Genomic DNA, 20,342 nt, shown 5'->3' on the forward strand with positions numbered 1-20,342 from the left:
CCACTAGCCCTTTGGGGAGACAGAGGGAGAGTTTGCCAGCACACACCAAAACGCTATAATTATCCAGGGACAACCTTTATATAAGTGTTCCTCCCTTATAGCATTTTAATATATATACATATCGCCAAATCAGTGCCCCCCCTCTCTGTTTTAACCCTGTTTCTGTAGTGCAGTGCAGGGGAGAGCATGGGAGCCTTCCCACCAGCCTTTCTGTGAGGGAAAATGGCGCTGTGTGCTGAGGAGAATAGGCCCCGCCCCCTTTTCGGCGGGCTTCTTCTCCGGAGTTTTAGATATCTGGCAGGGGTTAAATACATCCATATAGCCTCAAGGGCTATATGTGATGTATTTTTCGCCATACAGGTATTATACATTGCTGCCCAGGGCGCCCCCCCCAGCGCCTTGCACCCTCCGTGACCGCTGTGTGAAGTGTGCTGACAACAATGGCGCACAGCTGCAGTGCTGTGCGCTACCTGATGAAGACTGAGAGTCTTCTGCCGCCTGGTTCCGGACCTCTTCATCTTCAGCATCTGCAAGGGGGGTCGGCGGCGCGGCTCCGGGACGAACCCCAGGGCGAGCCCTGTGTTCCGACTCCCTCTGGAGCTATGTCCAGTAGCCTAAGAATCCAATCCATCCTGCACGCAGGTGAGTTGAAAATCTCTCCCCTAAGTCCCTCGATGCAGTGAGCCTGTTGCCAGCAGGACTCACTGAAAATAAAGAACCTAAAAACTTTTTCTAAGCAACTCTTTAAGAGAGCCACCTAGATTGCACCCTTCTCGGCCGGGCACAAAAACCTAACTGAGGCTTGGAGGAGGGTCATGGGGGGAGGAGCCAGTACACACCATGTGATCCTAAAAGCTTGCTTTTGTGCCCTGTCTCCTGCGGAGCCGCTATTCCCCATGGTCCTGACGGAGTCCCCAGCATCCACTAGGACGTTAGAGAAATAGGATTTTAATTACGTACCGGTAAATCCTTTTCTCGTAGTCCAGAAGGAATATTGGGGAGACTTAGGAGGTGATTCCAACTTGATCGTAGCTGTGCTAAATTTAGCACAGCTGCGATCAGGAATACAGACATGAGGGGGGACGCCCAGAACAGGGCTAGCCCGCCCCGCATGTCAGTCCCTGCCCCTGAAGTACAAAAGCATTGCACAGCGGCGATGCATTTGTACTTCAGGAATAGCTCCCTGCCACGCAGCTTATGCGTGCTGGCCGGGAGCTACACATCGCTGCCCGGCTCGCAGCGGCTGCGCGTGACGTCACGCAGCTGCTGCGCCCCCCGCCTGCGTTGGCCGGACCGCGCCCACTAAATGGCAGCCAAACGCCGCTGTGCTGCCCCCTCCCGCCCAGCGACTGCCTCTGCCTGTCAGCCATGCACCGGCGCACAGTTCTGACCTGATCGCTGTGAAGAACTACAGCGAGCGTACAGGTCAGAATGACCCCCTTAGTACGATGGGTATAGACGGGGTCCAAAGGAGCCGGTGCACTTTAAATTTCTTCACTGGGTGTGCTGGCTCCTCCCCTCTATGCCCCCTCCCACAGGCCGTTATAGGTAAAGCATTCTGGGACAGTCTAAAGCAGAGGTTCCCAAATGCGGTCCTCAAGGCACCCCAACAGTCCAGGTTTTAGCTATATCCATGGCTCAGCACAGACGGTTAAATCAAATTGACTAGGGTGCTAATTAAGTCAGTTAAAACCAGGACCGTTGGGGTGCCTTGAGGACCGAGTTTGGGAACCTCTGGTCTAAAGCTTTAGCCTGTTGGTACCTCTGGATCAAGATCCATCTCTACACCCAGATGTATTCCCTGTGGAACACGGTGTACCCCACTGCAGTAATGTAGATTTCCCTGCAGCGACTTTGGAAATCCACGTATCCAACTCAACCCCAAAGAAAAGGGGAGGGATTCCACACTGTGCTTGGATTCTGCGTCCGCTATCCACTGACGCAACCACAAGGCCTTGCGCGCTGACACAGCCATGGCAGACGTCCTAGCATTAACATTGCCCATTTCCTTGAGCGAGTAACACAGGGTCTTGAATGTGCTTGAGGAGAGTCACCGTAGTGATCAGAGGCATATTCCCGGAGAGGCCCTCCTGAATCTGAGTAGCCCACGTATGAATAGCATGGGTCATCCAGCAACCCGCTATGACCGGCCTTTGCGATACACTTGCTGCTGTGTAGATAGATTTTAGTGTAGTCTCTATCTTTCTGTCCCTAGGGTCTTTTATGGTAAAGGAGCCCGGGGCAGGCAGCACCGCCTTTTTTGACAGTCGAGAGACTAAGACGTCAACTCCCGGGGGCTCTTCCCAGAATTTCCTACCTTCAGGAGCAAATGGGAAAGTGTTCAAAAATCGTTTTGACACTTGCTATTTTTTGTCTGGATTTTTCCAGCCTAATTTAAATAGGTCATCTAACTCTGCAGAATCAGGGAAAGTGACAGTAGGCTTGTTTTGTGTAAAGAAAAACGACTGCTGTGGCTCAGCGTCCTCTAGAGGGAGCTTTAACACTCCCCGTATAGCCAGAATGAGGGGTTCAATACCCTGAGCAGAAGCAGAATCCCCACTAACGGGATTCAAGTCATCCCCATCCTCCTGTATTTCCTCATCTGAATCAGAGCAGAGCAGGTAAACCATGCTTTTGTGGTCCTGAGTTAGAGAGGGGGGGCTGTGTAACATCTGCCCTAGCAGCCAAGTCTGCAACAGCCTGTTGTAGTAGCTCAGTTTTCTGAACATTAGCAGTGAGTTGTGATGACATATCAGACATCATAGTCTTAAGAGCCCCTAACCAGGAGGGCTCTGGTCCCTCTCCCCCAGCCCCTTCACTGAGCTGTGAAGATTGGCTGCATTGTTCCCATGAAACAGAATCAGATTATAAGAGAGAGAATCGGATGTGGCATACACTGCAGTTTGTGTTTACCCATCTTCACAGTAATCACAATGACATTCACATACACACAGACAGCAATACTTAGCAAGCCTGCCCTTACTGTATGTGAGAGAAGACACACAGAGAGAGAAGGACCAGCACACCCCAGCTATACAGCCCCAATGAGGCTGTCAGCTTACTATATCACAGTTAAAGACTAATGATTTCTGTCCTGTATAGGACACAGATTGTCTCCCCATTTGCTACACCCTGTTCCAGTTTTACAGCGTGTCTTGTCAGTCAGGAGGAGGTGTGTGCTTGCTGCTGCTGCATTAGCAAGAGGAATTCGCCAAAATGCCGCTGGTCCCGCTCTGAGGAAGCTCCGCCTGAACTGCCGGTGCGATGCCCCACGATGTCGCGTTGCGGGGCATCGCACAAGTGTATGGGCACTATTAGGAGTGTGCTGCGATTGCGACAGCTAAAGCGAAGTGCCCCGCTGAACAGACAACCCCTCAGGACAGTGGTCCTGCAGCAGGGAAGCGGCTCTGACACCTCGCAAGGCCGGTGACCGTCGCCCCCCTAACTCCCATGGTGCAGGTATGCTGTTACCCAAACAGCATACCGAAAATAAAAGTTTAAAAGAAATTGAAGAAAGCTCTCTGGAGCTCGGAGATGTGCATCCTCTCCTGAGGGCACTTTTTTCTAAACTGCCTGTGGGAGGGGGCATAGAGGGGAGGAGCCAGCACACCCAGTGAGGAAATTTAAAGTGCACCGGCTCCTTTGGACCCTGTCTATACCCATCGTACCGAGTCTCCCCAATATCCCTTATGGATGCTAGAGAAATTTAACGAAAAATTACTTCACAGAAAGGGTAGTGGATAAGTGGAATAGCCTCCCATCAGAGGTGAAACAATACAAACTCCCTTTTTAGCGCATGTAAACAGTTTTTTTCTTTTGTGGATTGATAGTAAAATATATTAAACTATTAAGAATGAATTTAAATATTGAATATTATTGGTTAAATTGCGACGGGCTACCAGAGACTTAGGATCTGCAACAGTCTCAATATAGAAACTATAGATTTGTAGAGAAAGGGCCGCGCTAAAAAAAAAACAAAAAAATTAAAGGATCAAAGTTGCCGTTAGTTCTAATAAAACAAATTTATTTTCCACTTAAAAAATAAATATAAAATAACAAATTAATCTCACTAGACAGTACTTCTGACAAGATGATGGATGCATATGTTGAAATAGCAACAGTCATAGGGGGTAATTCTGAGTTGATCGCAGCAGGAATTTTATTAGCAGTTGGGCAAAACCATGTGCACTGCAGGGGAGGCAGATATAACATGTGCAGAGAGAGTTAGATTTGGGTGTGGTGTGTTCAATCTGCAAACTAAATTGCAGTGTAAAAATAAAGCAGACAGTATTTACCCTGCACAGAAACAAAATAACCCACCCAAATCTAACTCTCTCTGCAAATGTTATATCTGCCCCCCCTGCAGTGCACATGGTTTTGCCCAACTGCTAACAAAGTTCCTGCTGCGATCAACTCAGAATTACCCCATAGTTACTAATATAGCAAAATATGTTACAATTTCAATTTTAATGTACAACTTTGTATCTCTCCTGTTAAAATATGGTCAGACTCAAGATAGTCATGTGATGAGTAAAGAAAAGAGTAACTATTGGAATCACTAAGTGAGGTATATAATACAGGCCACTGTTCATAGAGAGCAATAGCTCCACGAATTGAATTTTAGATTAATGCACATGTGGTTCAAACAAATGGTAAGTCCCGCTGTGGAGCCGCTTACTCACTCTATCCCTGCTGTCCGGGATCCGTTTGCGGTATGAGAAGATGATATACCCGAGCGTCCTCGGGTTTTGGTAATATGTGCGGCAGCTGGCTCCGTATTGGTCAAGAAGTCGGGAACTATCAGACACAGGCACAAGTTACTCCAGCCGTGGAGTTATAAAGCTGAATCCGGCTGATCGTGGCCACGGGGGAGATCAAAGCGGCACGCTGGATTATGATGCCATCGCTGGACACGATTACCTCGGCCAACAGCCTGTAGACACCCTAAGTTGTATATTAGGTAGCAAAGAGTCCTAAACGCGTTTCGTCACTTCCGGTGACTTTCTCAATAGGTGGTAGAAGCCAAGACTGTAGAGCAATTTAAACATGCTTGGGATAGGCATATGAATATCCTTACAAAAAACTAAGGTTCAAAAAGGTTGAGTTTACCAAAAGGATAAAAAAAAGGGGCAGACTAGGTGGCCCAAGTGGTTCTTAGCTGCCATCAAATTCTATGTTTCTATGCTGAGCTTGAAATTCCCAAGAGATCAGTTTCAAATATCCTGAACAGCACCATTAATCATTTCACTTGGTAACATTTCTTCCCAATTCTGTTGTTTGGTCTGGTAAACAACATCCTGACCATTTCTGCATGTTTTTATGAATTAGGTGGCTGCCACACGATCAGCTGATTATAGCTCTCCATTAGCGAGCAGTTGTACTTAAAGTGTAGTGTGTGTATATGTAACACACACAAAAAAACAGGCCCCCTACATAGTTATACAAATGAAAACATCAAAAGGCCCTCTTGTCACACAAAAACAAGAAAATCAAAGAAGGAACTTCAGCAGCAACATTTCAAGACTCACCCAACCTTGCTTTCAACCTTGAAAAGGAAACGTAATAGGTTCAGACAGGTCTATGCATGACGTAGTGAAAAGAGTGAAGTGAGTCTATGAAGATGTTGCCCATGGCAACCAAGCAGCACTGAAGTAACATTTATCAAGTGCATTCCATAAAATTATACATAGCAGCTGACTGCAACGGGCAACTTCTCAACTCTTTTTACTGTTTCATGAATAGACCCAAAAAATTGATGAATGATATTTTCACTGTAGAATACATATTTTATAATTACAACACCTAAAGCTTAGTTTCTAGCAAACTCATTTAGTGAGAGGAGAAAGCAGGGAAGGTGTAAGTTTGTGATAGATTACCAAATAAGAACTAGAATTTGTGTCTTCTCTGTAACCATGTCTGTAGTTCTGCAGGTCCCAGGCTGCTCTTTTATACCACTTTCGAGAAGGATACTAAAAAGAAGAAAAAAAAATAGCAATGAACATTTGCACATACAATACATATACTTTACAAGACTACACAATCCCAAAATTGCTGGTCGCGATGTTCATCTAATATGCGATTGCATCAAAAATGTCGGGAGGAGGTGGTAGGCACCTCCACCTGCATTTGCATTGCTATGGACTGCAAATGCAAAGCTGCAGTGAGCAGCTTTGCATTTGCAGTCCTTAATTAACCAGGCCCAGTGAGGTAAATTTTCAGTTTGAGCAAATATGAAAACTTGTCCTCTAACATATTGCATAATTAAAAAACTGCAAATATTTTCCCTGCATAGTTTCATTATTTGCAATGGACAAATATATGCAAGAAGTAAACTAATCGGTGAACTGTTGCCAGAAGTACCGAACCCACTGGCTACTTTATAGCAGTAACTAATTAAGTTACACTGCATTTTACATTTTCTCTTTCCTATCCACTACAATACCGGCTTAGTAATTCCTCATTGGCTGTTCTATGCCTAGTGACAAACAGCCAGCCGCACACACGAACAGCTTTGCTGCTATTGCCTGTTGTTTATAAGACTGCGTACACAGTTTTTGATAAATCACTTGAATGAACGATATATAGCTATAGCATTAGCGGATGTGTACTCGCGGTTGGTCTGTTCACAGACATAACAGGTTGGCCCAGCAGCACAGGCGATGCAGACATATTGGTACACCTAGCTGTGTGTATGGCAGACCGCGTGATAGGCTGGCTGCAACAGTCACAGAATATGACGTCCAAGTGGATGGGCATAATCAAATGGATCTGCTGCCAGACATATTGGGCGGCAGATTGGTAATACCGCTTTTACACACAAATAGCGGGTCACAGCCGGGAGCCTGACACGGGTGCTACACGGCTGCGACCCGCGTCAGCCCCCTTTCACACTGCACTCACCAACCCGGCATATTGCCGGGTTGGTGACGTTGCCGGTGACGCGATGGGGGCTGCGCTTGGAGATCACATGATCTCCAAGCGCCGTCCGCACATAAAAGACTGTAAACGGGAAGCCGGGTCACATCGACCCGGCTACCGTTTACACTGCACAGTTTGCAGAGTTGAACACGGGTTCAACCCCGCAAACTTCCTGAGTTGGAATACCGGGTCACTCGACCCAGACTATTCCAACTCGACCCTTTTACACAGAGCAGCAACACGGGTTATGCATGTTCATGTGCAATAACCCATGTTATATGCTGGCAGTGTAAAAATAAGAATTTACTTACCGATAATTCTATTTCTCGTAGTCCGTAGTGGATGCTGGGGACTCCGTAAGGACCATGGGGAATAGCGGCTCCGCAGGAGACTGGGCACAAAAGTAAAGCTTTAGAACTACCTGGTGTGCACTGGCTCCTCCCCCTATGACCCTCCTCCAAGCCTCAGTTAGGATACTGTGCCCGGACGAGCGTACACAATAAGGAAGGATTTTGAATCCCGGGTAAGACTCATACCAGCCACACCAATCACACCGTATAACTTGTGATCTAAACCCAGTTAACAGCATGATAACAGAGGAGCCTCTAGAAAAGATGGCTCACTACAGCAATAACCCGGTTTTTTGGTAACAATAACTATGTACCAGTATTGCAGACAATCCGCACTTGGGATGGGCGCCCAGCATCCACTACGGACTACGAGAAATAGAATTATCGGTAAGTAAATTCTTATTTTCTCTGACGTCCTAGTGGATGCTGGGGACTCCGTAAGGACCATGGGGATTATACCAAAGCTCCCAAACGGGCGGGAGAGTGCGGATGACTCTGCAGCACCAAATGAGAGAACTCCAGGTCCTCCTCAGCCAGGGTATCAAATTTGTAGAATTTTACAAACGTATTTGCTCCTGACCAAGTAGCTGCTCGGCAAAGTTGTAAAGCAGAGACCCCTCGGGCAGCCGCCCAAGATGAGCCCACCTTCCTTGTGGAATGGGCTTTTACAGATTTTGGCTGTGGCAGGCCTGCCACAGAATGTGCAAGTTGAATTGTACTACAAATCCAACGAGCAATAGTCTGCTTAGAAGCAGGAGCACCCAGCTTGTTGGGTGCATACAGAATAAACAACGAGTCAGATTTTCTGACTCCAGCCGTCCTGGAAACCTATATTTCCAGGGCTCTGACAACGTCTAGCAACTTGGAGTCCTCCAAGTCCCTAGTAGCCGCAAGGCACCACAATAGGTTGATTCAGGTGAAACGCTGAAAACCACCTTAGGGAGAAACTGAGGACAAGTACTCAATTCCGCCCTGTCCGAATGGAAAATCAGATGAGGGCTTTTACAGGATAAAGCCTCCAATTCTGACACGCACCTGACCCAGGCCAGGGCCAACAGCATGACCACTTTCCATGTGAGATATTTTAACTCCACATATTTAAGTGGTTCAAACCAATGTGACTTTTGGAACCCAAAAACTACATTTAGATCCCAAGGTGCCACTGGAGGCACAAAAGGAGGCTGTATATACAGTACCCCTTTCACAAACGTCTGAACTTCAGGGACTGAAGCTAGTTCTTTTTGGAAGAAAATTGACAGGGCCGAAATTTGAACCTTAATGGACCCCCATTTCAGGCCCATAGACACTCCTGTTTGCAGGAAATGTAGGAATCGACCTAGTTGAAAATTCCTCCGTCGGGGCCTTACTGGCCTCGCACCACGCAACATATTTTCGCCAAATGCGGTGGTAATGTTTTGCGGTTATATCTTTCCTGGCTTTGATCAGGATAGGAATGACTTCATCCGGAATGCCTTTCTCCTTCAGGATCCGGCGTTCAACCGCCATGCCATCAAACGCAGCCGCGGTAAGTCTTGGAACAGACAGGGTCCTTGCTGGAGCAGGTCCCTTCTTAGAGGTAGAGGCCACGGATCCTCCGTGAGCATCTCTTGAAGTTCCGGTTACCAAGTCCTTCTTGGCCAATCCGGAGCCACGAATATAGTGCTTACTCCTCTCCATCTTATATTTCTCAGTACCTTGGGTATGAGAGGCAGAGGAGGGAACACATACACTGACTGGTACACCCACTGTGTTACCAGAGCGTCTACAGCTATTGCCTGAGGGTCCCTTGACCTGGCGCAATACTTGTCGAGTTTTTATAAACATGTGGAAGACTTCTCGGTGAAGTCCCCACTCTCCCGGGTGGAGGTCGTGTCTGCTGAGGAAGTCTGCTTCCCAGTTGTCCACTCCCGGAATGAATACTGCTGACAGTGCTATCACATGATTTTCCGCCCAGCGAAGAATCCTTGCAGCTTCTGCCATTGCCCTCCTGCTTCTTGTGTCACCCTGTCTGTTTACGTGGGTGACTGCCGTGATGTTGTCCGAATGGATCAACTCCGGGTGACCTTGAAGCAGAGGTCTTGCTGAGCTTAGAGCATTGTAAATGGCCCTTAGCTTCAGGATATTTATGTGAAGTGATGTCTCCAGGCTTGACCATAAGCTCTGGAAATTCCTTCCCTGTGTGACTGCTCCCCAGCCTCGCAGGCTGGCATCCGTGGTCACCAGGACCCAGTCCTGAATGTGCGGCCCTCTAGAAGATGAGCACTCTGCAACCACCACAGGAGAGACACCCTTGTGCTTGGTGACAGGGTTATCCGCTGATGCATCTGAAGATGCGACCCGGACCATTTGTCCAGCAGGTCCCACTGGAAAGTTCTTGCGTGGAATCTGCCGAATGGGATTGCTTCGTAGGAAGCCACCATTTTTCCCAGAACCATTTTATTGATGTACTGAGACTTGGCTCGGTTATAGGAGGTTCCCGACTAGCTCGGATAACTCCCTGACTTTCTCCTCCGGGAGAAATACCTTTTTCTGGACTGTGTCCAGGATCATCCCTAGGAACAGAAGACGAGTCGTCGGAATCAGCTGCGATTTTGGAATATTGAGAATCCAATCGTGCTGCCGCAACACTACCTGAGATAGTGCTACACCGACTTCCAACTGTTCCCTGGATCTTACCCTTATCAGGGAATCGTCCAAGTAAGGGATAACTAAAATTCCCTTCCTTCGAAGGAGTATCATCATTTCGGCCATTACCTTGGTAAAGACCCGGGGTGCCGTGGACCATCCATACGGCAGCGTCTGAAACTGATAGTGACAGTTCTGTGCCATAAACCTGAGGTACCCTTGGTGAGAAGGGTAAATTGGGACATGAAGGTAAGCATCCTTGATGTTCCGAGACATCATGTAGTCCCCTTCTTCCAGGTTCTCAATCACTGCTCTGAGTGACTCAATCTTGAATTTGAACCTCCGTATGTAAGTGTTCAAAGATTTTAGATTTAGAATCGGTCTCACCGAGCCGTCCGGCTTCGGTACCACAACAGTGTGGAATAATACCCCGTTCCCTGTTGCAGGAGGGGTACCTTGATTATCACCTGCTGGGAATACAGCTTGTGAATGGCTTCCAAAACTGCCTCCCTGTCAGAAGGAGACATCGGTAAAGCCGACTTTAGGAAACGGCGAGGGGGAGACGTCTCGAATTCCAATTTGTACCCCTGAGATATCACCTGAAGGATCCAGGAGTCTACTTGCAAGTGAGCCCACTGCGCGCTGAAATTCATTGAGACGGGCCCCCACCGTGCCTGATTCTGCTTGTAAAGCCCCAGCGTCATACTGAGGGCTTGGCAGAGGCGGGAGAGTGCTTCTGTTCCTGGGAACTGGCTGATTTCTGCAGCCTTTTTTCTCTCCCTCTGTCACGGGGCAGAAATGAGGAACCTTTTGCCCGCTTGCCCACGAAAAGACTGCGCCTGATAATACGGCGTCTTCTTATGTTGAGAGGCGACCTGGGGTACAAACGTGGATTTCCCAGCTGTTGCCGTGGCCACCAGGTCTGAAAGACCGACCCCAAATTACTCCTCCCCTTAATAAGGCAATACTTCCAAATGCCGTTTGGAATCCGCATCACCTGACCACTGTCGTGTCCATAACCCTCTACTGGCAGAAATGGACAACGCACTTAGACTTGATGCCAGTCGGCAAATATTCCGCTGTGCATCACGCATATCCACCCTAGGGGGTGTTTCCCAACGCACCCTAACCTCTGGCGGGAAAGGATATAATGCCAATAACATTTTAGAAATTATCAGTTGTTATCGGGGGAAACCCACGCATCATCACACACCTCATTTAATTTCTCAGATTCAGGAAAACTACAGGTAGTTTTTCCTCACCGAACATAATACCCCTTTTTGGTGGTACTCGTATTATCAGAAATGTGTAAAACATTTTTCATTGCCTCAATCATGTAACGTGTGGCCCTACTGGAAGTCACATTTGTCTCTTCACCGTCGACACTGGAGTCAGTATCTGTGTCGGCGTCTATATCTGCCATCTGAGGTAACGGGCGCTTTAGAGCCCCTGACGGCCTATGAGACGTCTGGACAGGCACAAGCTGAGTAGCCGGCTGTCTCATGTCAACCACTGTCTTTTATACAGAGCTGACACTGTCACGTAATTCCTTCCAACAGTTCATCCACTCAGGTGTCGACCCCCTAGGGGGTGACATCACTATTACAGGCAATCTGCTCCGTCTCCACATCATTTTTCTCCTCATACATGTCGACACAAACGTACCGACACACAGCACACACACAGGGAATGCTCTGATAGAGGACAGGACCCCACTAGCCCTTTGGGGAGACAGAGGGAGAGTTTGCCAGCACACACCAGAGCGCTATATATATACAGGGATAACCTTATATAAGTGTTTTTCCCCTTATAGCTGCTGTATTGTTAATACTGCGCCTAATTAGTACCCCCCTCTCTTTTTTAACCCTTTCTGTAGTGTAGTGACTGCAGGGGAGAGCCAGGGGAGCTTCCCTCCAACTGAGCTGTGAGGGAAAATGGCGCCAGTGTGCTGAGGAGATAGGCTCCGCCCCTTTTTCGCGGACTTTTCTCCTGCTTTTTATGGATTCTGGCAGGGGTTAAAATTCATCCATATAGCCCTGGGGGCTATATGTGATGTGGGTGTGTATAGAATTAGTGCAATAGGGTGCGCTTCAAATGAATCTAATACGTGGCAAATAAATTGCTTAGGTGTAAAAATAAAAGATCATACTTCCCTTAATACTTCACATATGCAAATGAGGTCCTTAGAGGAGTTCCATATGGAAAAGAGTAGATAAAAAAGCATATAGTGTAGTATATTTGTGTAGGGAAGATTTACTACACTGACATTCAAGGTACAAATAACACAAGTAAGATACACATAAAAACTAATAATCCTTCTTTAAAATTAATAATTCCCCAAATGGAGGGTGATATAGGTGGAGGATTACCAGAGGAGAGTGTATAGTGGGCGTTTCAGATGTAACCTTAGGGTAACTGGCTCCGGAACCTGGTTCCCTCGTCCACGTCACAAACGTCTGGTCAGCCTTTCCCCTTTCCGCAGTTCATCCAAATCTCCAATCGCCTGCTGCTACGCGTTTCGGGATCAACCCTTCATCAGGCAGTGAGAGTGGAGTGTACAGAAATCCTATTTATACCCTTAGTGAAATTCATTTCCGGGTCAGGGATCATGTCTGAACCCGGATAAGGAATACATAGTTCTTTTGGTTTTAACTTAAATATTCCAATCAATTAAGTACATAACATGCATACATTTTATAAAACATTTTTTGAAAACTTTAAATTGTCACAGAATTCTGTGTTTTAAAAATCGCGTCCCGGTCACCGGAAGTGACGTTGCCGCAACTTCCGGTTGCGGCCGCGAGGTTAATATGCCTCGAGTTTTTCTATTAGGTCGTACGGCGGTGTTGATGAACAGTACTGAGTACTCCTTTACTTATTTGTCTGTTCAAAGTTCATATATCTTGTAATAACGGTTCCGCATTCACTTCCGTATGGTGGAATGCACCTTGAACCGCACCGGTACTTCCGGTGACGCACTTCCTTCGCATACTCATAATGGAACACAGCGTCCCTGCTGGTAGTGTATATAGAGTTTATGACGGTTATGTATCTCAATGGGCAGCATATATTTTTGGTTCAGAGGTCATGCCTGTGCCCAGATAAATAATACAAATAACGTTATAAGCACAATATCATAATAATAAAAATAATAATAAAACAAATTTAACAGCTAAAAAGGTCTTTTTGCAGATATCCTAGGAGGTCACGTGTCCATTTCTCAGAAGTGGTACTTCATAAATTGAAAGTCTCTTGGATATATACTGGATGATGGTTCAGAGATCTTCTTCTTGTTTATCCCATTAATAATTAGTCCAGAGCATTTTTCAGTCTTATGGTACGCATTCTGTTACGTACCAGTGTTTCCAGTGACTTATTTACTTGACAACAGTTTCATTTAGATGATGGAACACAGTGTCCCTACTGTTAATCTAAATGGAATAAATAGATATACATCTAAATGGGTATCATGAATGATATATGTGAAACATTTAAATTGATTTAATTATTAAGGTGACGGGAAAGATGTGATGTGCATGCATTGTATAGACATAGGTGAATGGTGCCTATACATGGATAGGGGTGAGGGTGATGATGGTTAAAAGAGAGTGGAATGTTACTGAAGGAACCATTTTATTTCAAAATCTGCATTGAGTCCATGAGGAGTAAGACTTTTGGTTTTATGTATCCATTTCATTTCGCTTTTAGCCAACCGGGTCGCTTCGTCTCTATATCTCCAGTTGTTCTTTACATTCTCGATTGCTAGGAAACGGATGATGTTTTGAGTTGAACAGTTGTGTTTTTCTTTGAAGTGATTTGATAGTGAATGTGTGGTCAGCCCTTTTTTGATGTTCCGGAGATGCTCACCAAGTCTGGTTTTTAAGGCTCTACTGGTCCGGCCGATATAAATGAGATTGCAGCTACATTCAATCATATATACTACATTGGTAGTATGACACGTCATGAATTGTTGTAACTTGTATTTGGTGTTCTTAACTGTGAAATCTTCAAATTTGGATTGCTCTGATTTAATTTCTCGACCTGCTTGACATGCTCCGCATCTGAAGAAACCTTTGTTCCTTATGGGGTGATTGTCGTGGTATGGTAATGGCTATATGTGATGTATTTTCGCCAGCCAAGGTGTTTTTATTGCTGCTCAGGGCGCCCCCCCCTAGCGCCCTGCACCCTCAGTGACTGAAGTGTGAAGTGTGCTGAGGACAATGGCGCACAGCTGCAGTGCTGTGCGCTACCTTGGTGAAGACAGGATGTCTTCTGCCGCCGATTTTCCGGACCTCTTCTTGCTTCTGGCTCTGTAAGGGGGCCGGCGGCGCGGCTCTGGGACCGGACTCCATGGCTGGGCCTGTGTTCGATCCCTCTGGAGCTAATGTCCAGTAGCCTAAGAAGCCCAATCCACTCTGCACGCAGGTGAGTTCGCTTCTTCTCCCCTTAGTCCCTCGATGCAGTGAGCCTGTTGCCAGCAGGTCTCACTGAAAATAAAAAACCTAAAACTAAACTTTTCACTAAGCAGCTCAGGAGAGCCACCTAGTGTGCACCCTTCTCGTTCGGGCACAAAAATCTAACTGAGGCTTGGAGGAGGGTCATAGGGGGAGGAGCCAGTGCACACCAGGTAGTTCTAAAGCTTTACTTTTGTGCCCAGTCTCCTGCGGAGCCGCTATTCCCCATGGTCCTTACGGAGTCCCCAGCATCCACTAGGACGTCAGAGAAAGGGGTATTTGTGTGTATGCACAAGATCGTTTGTGCATACACCTTACCAACAGATCAGCCAGCAGATGAGTCGGGCAGCGGACACGTCAGATAAGTGTGTACTTTTCAGGATAAACTGTAATTAAAGATCACTCGTCACTCACTGCTGTAAAGCAAATGGTGAGAAGCAAAATCTAGAAAACAGACCACTTTAACTATAATACCCTCTCATTTGTACTGATGTGTTGAATCACTCATTTGTTATGACAACGTATAAGAGATACTTTTAAGCCTGCTGTATTTACAAAGCCATGAAGTAGTGCTAAAGGGAAATAAATATTGTTGTGTATATCTATGCCACTGGGTAACATTACCTTTATATAAACCTTGAGCATTTAAATATATGTATTGTTTTACATTATTAGCTTAGTGTATATACAGTATTGTATCAATATTTTGCCAACTCCCAGGAAAATGGGAGAGTTAATTATATAGTCCTACACTTTACATTACAGCACTTGCATTTTTTGTACTATTGTCTTTATTCTGTTTTTTTGTGGTGGTCAGGCTTGTAGGCCCTTCCCCAGAGGAAGGCAGCAGGACTGGGAACATGGGTGTTAAAATGGTCAGTCAGAGGAGAGAAAGCCCTCTTTCCGCTATTTTATGTCCAGGATTATTGTCTGCGTTTTAAGTTCAAGAGTGTATTTTCATTTTTATTTATTTTTTTTAAAGGGGGGGCGGGGGGGGTTTCCTTATTGCAGATGTGATTTGTGTATCTTGTGTTGTCACAGAAGCTAAGCAGGGAAAAAGGGTGCACAAGGCATAGTAAATGGGGGATTGTCAGAATGCCTCGCATATACACCAATTATTAGGCCACTGGTTCCAGATAAATAGACCCTGGGCAGCCATGTGAGGGTGTTATGTACATGGTAGCTAGTCCCAAGTGTGTGGTCGAGTGCCCAAGGATAGGCCGCACATGCCTCAGGTGGTAAAATGTGACAGAAAACGGATGCCTATGAGATTGGGCCGCGCACACCCCAGGTGGGAAAAACACGGGAGGTGTAAGAGCCTTGCACACCACTTTCTTTTCATTGCCCTGTGATCTGTTGCAATTGCATTCTTTTTACATAAATGGAGGCAGATTTCTTTTGCCCAAAAGGATTAGCCTCAAGTCAGTTATTGGTTAGCACAATATGGCAAGCCGCAGGAAAGTCGACCTCTCCATTCTGATTTTGCCTTCTGACAGCAAGGGGGCCTACCTGGCCGACTAAGAGTGCTGTGATTCGTGGGTATTTAGGGGGCGGGGCCTATTGCTGGAATGTTTCCACCCTCATCAGAGAACTCTGCTGGAGTCAGGTAGTGCTCGCTCCCCCTCCCTCTCTCTTTTTCTGCCTGACATTCTCTCTCCTTCACTCTCTCTCTTCCTGACAAACTCACTGGGCCTAATTCAGATCTGATCGTAGATGTGCTACATTTAGAGGACTGGTGCAAAAGCATCACATGGCGTCAATGCATTTGCACCCGGCGAGTAGCTCCCTGCCTGTGCAGCTCCTGTGCTCTGGCAGGAAGCTACCCACCGCGTCCCGGGTTGCAGCGACTACGTGTGACATTGCGCAGCCGCCGTCGCCCGCCTCCCTAACGGTCCGGACACAACTGCATTGTCCGTGCCACGCCCCGCCAATGGCGTTCTAACGCTGTTGGCGCGCCCCCTCCCGCCCCACGACGGCCTCTGCCTGTCAATCAGGCAGAGGCGATCGCAGCCCAGAGATGCTTTTAGCATCTCACTGGGCTCCCGGGGTGCGCGTGCGCACTCCACACAAAAATTCAGACTGCGATCGCTGCAGCGATGCAGTCTGAATTACCCCCACTGGCTCTCTCTCTCCTTGACAGTATCTCTCCCTCTGTGACACTGTTTCTCACTCTCCTTCTCCTCCTCTGACAGTCTCTCTCATCCAAAACCGTCTCTCTCCTCCTGTCACTGTTTCGTCCACTCCCCAACAGTCTCTTAGTCCCCTCTATTTTTCCTGGGATCCGGTAACTAGGTCGACATGCACAATTTTTTTCATTTTTTTACCTTTTTCATACTTAACAATCCATGCGGACTACAATTGGGAGAAGTAACCTTGTCCGAAGCATGGTGATCGAAGCGAGAAAACGACAAAAAATAAAATAAAAAACCTCATGTTGACCTTTTGACCTGTCGACATACATCATGCCAACCTAGAGACCCTGTCGACCTTGCATACCACACCTATTTTTCCCTTTCCAACACGTCTCTCCCCTCCTTCTCTTGCTCCTCCCCCTTCTCTCTCTCTCTCTCTCTCCACACCCTCTCTACGGTTGTGTCTATGTTACCTTCGTGCTCAGGACCTGGAAGTGACAAAACGAGAGGGCAGGAGAGAACTTCCGCCCTTACAGCACCTAAATGTTTTCTTCGTTCCTTTGGGGCAGGCATTCCCAACCACGGTCCTCAAGGCATACCAACAGTGCAGGTTTTAGTGATATCCAGGCTGCAGCACAGATGGTTGAATCAAAATAACTGAGCTACTAATTAAGTCACCTGCGCCGAAGCCTGGATATCACTAAAAACTGCACTGTTAGTGTGCCTTGAGGACCGTGGTTGGGAATGCGTGCTTTGGGGTAATTTATTTTTTCTATGCAGCATGCTTTGCTCGCCACACTTCAGGCTCGGTGTCTGGCTTCGCTCACCACACTTTACTATTCCAGGGGATTATGGGAAAGGTCCTCTCCACGAAGGTAAACTAGACACTACCCTCTCTCTACCTCTCCTCCTGACAAGCTTTTTGTCTCTCCCTCCCTTCACTCTCTCCTGCTCCCCTAAGGGGCACTGTAAGGACGGGAAGTAGTTATGTGACCGGCGGTCACTATACCGATGCCGGAATCCCGAGCACAAGACAGCCTGACAGAGGGCATGCCGACTGACAGGGACTATTCCCACTCGTGGGTGTCCACAACAAACATAGGCTGGGAATAGAACCTGTGACGAGCCCGCGAGGAGCTTTGTTGCGCTCCCTCCACCCACGCCAGCATTCTGGAGACCGGGATCAGTATGGTGACCTCTGGGATCCCAAGCGTCAGTCTCCCAATACCAACCCATAGGTACAGGGAAAGAGACTGTTTAATGTAATTAAACTATTTATTGGTGCGGTCGTTCAATAGAAGCAGGGATGATTAGGGTTTACATGAAGAATACAAATATGCAGACACCCTCTTCCCTCCCACATAACCTGCCCCTCCCTGACAGATAGCAGCAGCCCCCTCTACACCTTTTCTTCCACTGTCCCCTTCCAGCAGCAGCCCCAATTAACTCCTTATAAAGCTCAGCCATCCCCTCGCTAGAAGCCTCTCTGTCTGCCTGTACTATGGCCCAGCAGCTTCATGCCATCACCAGCCAAGCGCGGCATCCGAACTAGTCCTACCCGCAGTTCTCACACGCTTCGGTGTCGGTACCTGCTGTCGTCCTCTCTGCTCCCGGGCTGCCTCCCTGTCCTCCTCCTCATCATCATCATCCCAGGTGGAGTCGTACTCTGAGCTCCACTTCTCCTCTATGTCCCGGGGCATGGTAGTAGCGGGGCCGCGGAGCCAGGGCCCGGGCAGCACCAGACAGGGGAGCACGGTGCCGGGTGACGGTCTGGAGGCCGAGCCTGGAGCCTCCGTTATCTCTGACAGCTGAGAAACGAAACTGAAACACGTCGGCAGACGCTGGCGTCATGATAGGCTGGCATGACGCAGGGTGAGGGCGTCACACGATGCGGAGGAGACCGTCTCCAGTCTCCGTCTCTTCTCTAGTTTGTTGTAACTTGTGGGTGGTAAAATGGCGGCTGTGAGGTCACGCAGCAGTAGCAGGGAATCCCGAGACTATTGCTCAGACATGTATTATCCGTGTCTACACAGTGTGATAGTATTATCCTGCATCTTTTCTAGAGGCTATTATTTGTGGGCCTAGTAAATAAGAAATACCTTGTCTAGGTTTACCATACTAACCCTTGAAACTGGATCAGTCATGAATTACACAAGTTCTGTGGCTTGCTGACATTAAGCTTTGCATTCACCTGGTTTTAAGTAGCTCAAGAACCTGTGTAATTCATGAGTGTCAATTAAATGGGGTCTATTCATGAAGCAGTGAAAAGAGTGAAGTGGGCCAGTCATGCATGGTCTCTGAGGCCCATGCTGAATACACACTGGATGATCGCCCGTTCCACTGAGTGGCCGATATATCGTCTACTGATCAGCGGGTGTGTACAAATGATATATCTGAACACTGTCGTCCACAGACATATCATGTCGACCCTGCAACACAACGATGACCAATATATCTGCAGATATATTGGTGCATTATTCTGTGTGTATGCCCGACCCGCATTAGGTCGTCTTGCTCCTCCGTCATGCAAAAGGCTGGATTATGCAAATGTCGCACATCCTGGAGAACGGCTGCAGGAGCTCTGATCTGCGCTCAGGGAGTGGAGGTTGTCACTGTCAGCAGGAGGCTCTGAGCTGTGGCTTGTGCGGGGGAAGGGCCTGCAGTGTCTGCTGAGCTGTAATCATTAGATGCTATAATCACCCCGCTGTGTAGGGGGGGGGGGGGGGGGGGGGAGGAATTGGGTTTCAGCCGGAGCTGTGAGCCGTACAGGGGGGTATTAGCTAATCATGTAACCTTTGCAGAGTGGGAGGTGCCACCCGGATCTCTGATCTTGTGTGTGATGCTTGGGGGGCGCAATATAGGTCTGTGATTGCAGGGGAGGCAGGTGGCATAGTTATGCGATTGCAGGGGGGGAGCCAGTAAAGGAATGTGATTGCACGGCGGGGGTGGTACAGGTATGTGATTGCTGGGGGGGATGCAGTACAGGTATGTGATCACGGGGGGGGGGGGGGGGGGGTGTATAGCAGGTACGTGATTGCAGGGGGGGGTGGTACAGGTATGTGATTGCAGGGGGGCCAGTGCAGGTATGTAATTTGCTGGGGCGGTACAGGTCTGTGATTGCGAGGGGGGAGGCGGTACAGGTATGTGATTGCAGAGGGGGAGGGGCTACAGGCATGTGATTGCAGGGGGGCGGGCATTCAGGGCACCGCTAGGACCTACACCATGCAGGGTCAGTGTACATTGTACAAGCTAGGACCACCGTAGTGCAAGGACAGTACATCCATGGCACTGCTTGGACTGCCACTGTGCAAGAATAGTGTATCCATTGTACGGTAAAAATGCCGCTGACGGAATCACGACAAGATACACAACACCAGCACCGGGATCCGCTGCGATCATCTGCAGGGCTGCCGGAGAGGTAAGCGGCGCCGGGGTGGGGGAAGGTTATGTTTAGGCTGTGGGGGTAGTGGGGTAGGTTTAAGCTGCGGGAAGGGAGAGTTAGGGTCAGGGGGCCATGGGGGGGGTGGGGTAAGTATATGTACCTTCCCCCGTTGGGATGCCACAGCCGGTATTCTGACCGCCGGCGTTTCGACCCCCATCCCCATTCTGCTGCTATGATGCCTATCATGTAAGGACAATACCAGATGCTAGGACACTTGCCCTGCAGTGCTGATACCTACTGTAATGTTGGGTTACATTATCTGCATGAGTGAGACAGAGGGAGAAGGAAGGAGTGAGAGAGAGAGTGGGAGATGGAGGGAGAGAGAGACAGGGAGAAGGAAGGAGCGAGAGAGAGACAGTGGGAGACGAAGGGAGTGAGAGACAGTGGGAGAAAGAGGAAATTAGACAGTGGGAGATGGAGA

The 20,342-nt window shown here is 48.0% G+C and overlaps 1 protein-coding gene across 1 annotated transcript in view; it reads right to left on the reverse strand.

The window, feature by feature from the left end:
- Positions 1–19,070, reverse strand: part of LOC135055337 (opioid growth factor receptor-like) — a 43,901-nt gene extending 24,831 nt beyond the window's left edge. Inside the window, exons 1-2 of the mRNA XM_063959281.1 lie at positions 18,069–19,070; positions 5,877–5,969 (exon numbers count right to left, since the gene is read on the reverse strand). Coding sequence (XP_063815351.1) covers positions 5,877–5,969; positions 18,069–18,179 — 204 coding nt within the window. The 5' untranslated portion in view covers positions 18,180–19,070. The remainder of the gene's footprint in view (positions 1–5,876; positions 5,970–18,068) is intronic.
- Between the last annotated feature and the right edge of the window lie 1,272 nt (positions 19,071–20,342).

The sequence above is a fragment of the Pseudophryne corroboree genome, chromosome 3 (assembly GCF_028390025.1).
Source record: "Pseudophryne corroboree isolate aPseCor3 chromosome 3, aPseCor3.hap2, whole genome shotgun sequence".
Classification (NCBI taxonomy): domain Eukaryota; kingdom Metazoa; phylum Chordata; class Amphibia; order Anura; family Myobatrachidae; genus Pseudophryne; species Pseudophryne corroboree.